Genomic DNA, 6,000 nt, shown 5'->3' with positions numbered 1-6,000 from the left:
ATTCCCACCCACATGTAGTTCACTCAGAAAGAGGCAACTTCCGACTTGTACGACCCAGCACCTAAACAGGGGCGTTTAGTTTCACATATACAAATGATTAAAAACAGCTAAACCACGGAGATAATTGTACATCATACAAAATCCATAGAACATTAAACCACATTAAAACACTAAATTACACGGAAGTATATACCATAAATAAAGTACACGTGTCCATAGGTAGGTATGCATATACGACTTCCAGGAGTTTCTGTGCGGCTGGAGCTGGCAGGCTCGGAGGAAGCGGGACCGGGGGGCTCCACTCCCGGCCGGGACCCCGCGGGGCAGGTGAGCCGGGGGTGGGTGCGGGGGGCAGCCCGGCCCTCAAGGAGTTACGGAGCACGATTACTTCATGTTCCCACCGGCCGCTGCGGCTGCCTCCCCGGCCGTTTCACAATCCCGCTCTCGAGCAGCCCCGTCAAAAGCCAGACGCGCTCAGTGAGCACATCCCCCTCATATTTTCACGCCGGACTTTCCCAGGCCATGAATAATTTCGAAGCCCCCTCAATAAATACACGTTCAGGGATGCCCGGAGCTCATTCAACCCGCCAGCCTCGCAGACGAGAAGGGGCTGGGGCCGGAGTCGAGAAGAAGCCGCACCATGAAGTTTTCCCGGGACTGTGGATGCGACCGTGCCCGCGCCGGCCGCCGCCGGCCGCCCGCCCTCCTGCTGCCGCCGCTGCTGCTGCTGCTGCTGATGCCGCGGGCCGCCGCCGGCCCGCTGCCCAACGCGGACTCCTCGGGGGAGGCCGAGCTGGAGGAGGTGGCGGCGCGGCGGGCGGCGCTGCCCGACAGCCTGCGGCTGGCGCGGCTGCTGCACGCCCGGGCGGCAGAGCTGCAGGACGAGGTGGGTACGGCCGCCCCGCGGGCTCGCACACGCTCACACGCCCGGCCCGGCCGCGGCTGCCTCCTGAACAAGGTGCGACCAAACCTGTTCGTGTCTCTCCCCAGCTGTGCGAGAAGTTTACCGTCTGCCGGAACAGCATGGAAATGCTCCTCCGCAACAACCTCAACCTCCCCAAGGTGACGGAGGAAGATGGGTGTCTGCACGCCGGCTTTAATGAGGCAAGGAACCACTCTCCTTTTCTGGTCTATTCCTGTATACCTGGGGCAGGTTTTGCCTGCTCAAAAGAACTGTGGAAGTTGACCTAAAGATTTGTGCCGGCGCTAGCCGGCTTTGGCCAGACCTCCACACCATATAAGCATCATCTGCTAACCTGCACACAGCATTGAGATCAAGGCATTTTGAACTCTAAGTGACTTTCTCACCTTTCTCTCATTTCAGGATAAATGCTTGAGAAAAATCTCCAGCGGGCTTTACACATTTCAGACATACCTCAAATACATACAAGAAACTTTTAGTAGTGAAAACCAAAATGTTGAATCGCTATCCTTTAGCACAGCGCACCTGGCACACATCTTAAGACAGATGGTGAGTTTGTTTTAAATTCACTCCGATAATTTTTGTGGCTTAATACTGATGTGAAGTCAGAAATAGAGGATGTTATGTGAAATAGAGGATGCTGTGTTTCAGTTCCTTGAAAAAACAGGTGATGGTTCCTTATGCTCAGATCTTACCCTTATGACTTAGAGGTTTTACAAAGGTTTGCTTTCTTTTCTTTAAGAAACAACTCTTCTTCCTATTTTCTACTGTTACTTATAATTTCCAAACCAACTAAATGCATCATTGTTTTAAGAACAAATGTATTACACTGGCTGATAGAAGTAAGATTTCTCAGGGAGCTTGTTTCTAATTGCAGAACTGCAATTCAGCCCATACTGATGTTGGAACCCACTGAGAAGTAAAAGTCAGAAAAAGAAGTATAACTTCTTTTTACAGCTCATAATAATAAAGAAAAAAAAAAAAAGAAAAAAAAAGGAAAAGCCAAGTGAACTTTTACAGTATCATTTACCTTCAACACTCTCCAAACCAAACTTTTAAACCAAACTGTAAGGTATATTGAGATATGGCTGTCAATATACCAGATAGCTCCCAACTGAAAAACACATCTCTTTTTGGTAAAAAGTCTTCTTTCATTAAAACACCCATTTCTCTCTTGATTTGGTAAAGTAAAATGCTATTAATTTCTGACGGACGTTTTTCATGTTTTGGAGCGCTCTGAAAGATCACACTTAAAAATTTCCTTAATTCCTGTAGTTCTTGCTCATTTAAATAATCCTTAATATGAACACTTCCTTTTGTCTTTGGGGAATCTATTTACCTGATAAAAAATCACCCAGGTAAGGACTGCAGAAGTATTGGGGCATGTGAAAAGCCTATTGTGTATTGTGTGTTTGCCATACCTTTCCTAACATATTTACTTATGCCCATCATTCTTTATGTGAAAGGAAGCTGAACTGCTTTTTTTTACACTGTGCTAGCTGAGAATAATAGTCCTGTCATAAGACAGCAACAGGATACTGGCTTACAGCTTGATACACAAGTTTGCACAAAGTTTGTTTCATAACTGAGAGAGACTAGGTTCTTTGGGTTGGGTTTGGGGCTTTGGATGGTTTCTTTTTGCCAAGGTAAACAGGCAGAATTAAACACAGTGATAAAAAACAAAACCTGCACTGTGGGGTTTTTGAGAAAAAGCCTTGATCTTCACGTTGGATTTTTTTCTTTGTGAGAGAAAAATCTGCTGTTTAAGGCAAGGACAGCAGAGCCAGAATCTATCATTTGTGATTAAATAGATCCACCAGCATGATACCTGTGGATATCCAGATACAGACTTTACCAGAGCACAAGGAAATGGGCATACCAGGAAAAGGGGGTGTGATCAGAACACACTCCCAAATAGTCTGGATAGCAAGAATATTTCTCTCCTATATTTCACAAAAAAGATGTTCCAGAAGGAGGTTTGCATCTTTTGTCACTTGTTTAAGGGCAGGAGAGGTCCTAAACACAGGATTAGGCAGGTGCCTGCTAGAATTTTGGACTCCAAATCACCTAAAACAGCTCCATGATTTGGGTGTGTAATTCCCATTTTCAGAAGTCCCACTTCTTGGGACAAGTTCTTCAAAGGCATTTAGATACTGGGTGCACAGGACTGTGAGTCAGCATTAGATAAATAACTCGTAACTTTTACTCATCTTGTAGTCATGCTCTCACAGATCAGTGAAAGTTGGTGGCACTTAAGTCTCACACGTGACTAAATGCCTGGAGAGTAAAAATTAAGCAGCTAAAGAAGTTGGACATCTTTGGAAACTTGCTAATCTGCTACAAAATGTTAGAGTACTCCAATGTCAGCCAATTAACTTATGACTCAGGATGGAGCAGTACAGGTTAGGACCAACCATGATCAGCACCTCGCTACCTAACCAACCACGACTGCCAGAGAGCAGGAGGGGTGCACTGATCTGCTCAGAGCCTGCTGGACCGCAGTACCACAGGTCACATTCAAACCAGAACAGTGTAGCCCAGAGATTCCTACACAGCAATCGTGGCAGGTATCAGCATTCCTCACACCTCTCCACAGAAACAGGGCTGGAGGAAAGCACAGGTCCCAGGGAGAGCTGTCGTGTGCAGTACAGAAAGAGTGGCTATGCAGCAGGTTGGGATCATACAAACCAGTGCTCTCCAACAGGCTGTGACAGTGTTTTAACCAAGGCCCCCCAATATTGTCTTTTTCTCAGGTGGTCAATCCGGAAGAAGTGATCATCCCAGATGCAGCTACCCAGGAATCCCTTCACACAAAGCTGAAGTCCACTACAGCCTGGACAGAGAAAATCACCATCCATCTCATCCTCCGAGATTTTACTTCATTTATGGAGAAGACAGTGAGGGCCGTGCGCTATTTGAAAAACACCAGGAGTTTCAGTGTTTGAATGTTTTAGTTCAGGCACAATCCTTTTGTTACAAATCTGCCAGGTGGCAGAAAACAGTGTTGTTCTGTTTTAAGAATAGAAATAGTAACAATGGTTTGCATCTATATACATTCCCATTTCCTTCTAGGAACCTTATTTATTGTATTTAAAATATTTATTAGTTTTTAATGTTTCTTATTTATATTTTAAATATTTAGAAATAATTTAAACAAATTATGTATTTTATTTCCTTTCTAATGGTACTATTCAGAAATAAAGTTATTTAATATCTATTCAACAAAAAAAATTGCAGAACCCAGAAAAATTGTGGTATAACTTATGTTTTTATATATTTGAGAGATGGTATTTATGACTTTTTTTATATTTTTAGGATAAATAAAAGCCGATTTCTAAAAAAAGCTTGTATAGCCTCTGTGAACTTGAAATAAGACTAAAGCATTCTAATATATCCAGTTTTAAACACCTGCAATTATCAGAATAACCACTTTCAAGAACTTCTCTGTATAATCAGGCCAGTTCTCTACATAGCATATATGTACACATGTACAGACAACTTGATTACCATATAATTCTTAAAATGGGATATGAAGGAACCAGATGCACTGAAAATGGCACTTAAAAATGAACAAGATAAACCATCAATGCTCCTGAGAAACAAATGGACAAGTGCCTTATATTTAATAAGGAACACCCAATAAAATTGTTTGTAAGGATCTTCTTACAAGTCAAATAGTCTCTTTTAAACAATAAAGTAGTGAGACAACCACATTAACCACTTTGACATGAATACTATCCTCTGATTGGTTTTATTGCTGTCATCCAGGGGAATTTTCCAAGTTTGGTTAAACATTTCTGGCCCCTACCACAAGAAGCCGAAAAAAAAAAATTTTAGGTTATTTCCTTAAGCAATATAAATCAACATATTGCTGCTGAGCAATGCAGCAACATGCATTTGTCTTTTATAATTTATATTTCACTAGTATGGACAAGCCACATACCATGAATGCATATCCTTGAATACTTGTGTGGGAAAAAAACCCCAACAAAACAGAACAGGACTTAAGCCTGAGTACCAAACCACTGAAACTTTCCTTGGCTGTATCATCTGCAGCACTGTAACTGTGCGGGTACCTCACATACCCAAACCCAGAGGAATTCACAGACCACACAGGGAAGCAGGCAGCAGAAATCCCTCAAGCTTTGTCCCTAAAAATGGTGGAATATTAATTACCCTCACTTTTCCTTCTAGCACACTCGTGAAGATGCGCAGATGAAAGGCATGCCTTGGAATGTGGATAAGGATGTCAGCAAACTCTCCTCTTCCTCTGAGTGATCTGATTGTCCACATATGCATTCCACCACTGGGGATGCCAAAACAGTGACCAGTCCACCCACTGCTCACATCTCAGATGCTCAAAAGACAACAAACCACTGCTTTGCCCAATATGGTAAAACTGTCATCTCAAGTTGAGCAACATTTGGAGAAGGTATGAGGAGATCTCAAGGAAATTTTTAAAGAGGTCTGTGGTGAATGGGTTCTCTAACAGCACACAAGATCCTACTTTAACTGTCCTGGCACACGCTCCAGGAAACATAGGAAAGCCTGGCTTAGCCTTTTCACTGCTTGCATTCACAGGGATTTTCTTTAAGTGACCATTTGTTTAGAGACCTTCTGGCCTTTAATATGCCAATAATAGCTGTAAGACCCAAAGCGGATCCCATACTGGAACTAACTACTATGTGAGAGCAGAGAGCGAGGGGAAAAAAATAACTAAAAACCCTGACCAAAAGAAAGGCATCTCCTGGTTTCACTTCTCCCAGTAGGCAGTGGTTGCTTGTGATCACCATTAGTTACTATGTAAACTGCATCTAAACAAACTCGCACGGATCTCCTGAGAGGCCAAAAATCATGTAAGAATTGGAGTGTTGAAATCCCTTGCAACTGACAGACAAGCACCAACACTTCCACCAGCACCCTTCAGCTGATGGCTACCCCAGGCTGTCTGCAATTCCACTAAATATGTAAATGCTGCCACATTTTAGGGTGCAGAAAATGAGCAAAATTACCACTTGTAGGGTGGGGAGGTCAACTTTAAAGTCCTTCCTGGAGCAAAGTGTTGTCCCTGATGGTGC

At 43.5% G+C, this 6,000-nt stretch overlaps 1 protein-coding gene across 1 annotated transcript; it reads left to right on the top strand.

Moving 5' to 3' along the window:
• The first annotated feature begins 461 nt into the window (after window positions 1-461).
• Window positions 462-4,243, top strand: IL6 (interleukin 6). Its single transcript, XM_066195914.1, has 4 exons — window positions 462-886; window positions 991-1,104; window positions 1,325-1,471; window positions 3,676-4,243. The coding sequence occupies exons 1-4, from the start codon at window positions 641-643 to the stop codon at window positions 3,865-3,867; spliced, it is 699 nt and encodes a 232-aa protein (XP_066052011.1). The 5' UTR covers window positions 462-640; the 3' UTR covers window positions 3,868-4,243.
• The last annotated feature ends 1,757 nt before the right edge of the window (window positions 4,244-6,000 follow it).

The sequence above is a fragment of the Chamaea fasciata genome, unplaced genomic scaffold (genome assembly GCF_029207755.1).
Source record: "Chamaea fasciata isolate MVZ Bird 193981 ecotype frontalis unplaced genomic scaffold, bChaFas1.0.hap1 SCAF_1, whole genome shotgun sequence".
NCBI classification, from domain to species: Eukaryota; Metazoa; Chordata; class Aves; order Passeriformes; family Sylviidae; genus Chamaea; species Chamaea fasciata.
The sequence above is the reverse complement of the archived record's forward strand: the minus strand, read 5'-3'. Positions and strand labels throughout refer to the sequence as shown.

Bases quoted from the DNA above. Each gene is read 5' to 3' on its own strand.
- IL6 (XM_066195914.1), top strand. From the start codon at position 641: ATGAAGTTTTCCCGGGACTGTGGATGCGACCGTGCCCGCGCCGGCCGC. The intron at 887-990 runs GTGGGTACGGCC...GTCTCTCCCCAG, and splicing joins CGGCAGAGCTGCAGGACGAG to CTGTGCGAGAAGTTTACCGT. The intron at 1,472-3,675 runs GTGAGTTTGTTT...TCTTTTTCTCAG, and splicing joins CACACATCTTAAGACAGATG to GTGGTCAATCCGGAAGAAGT.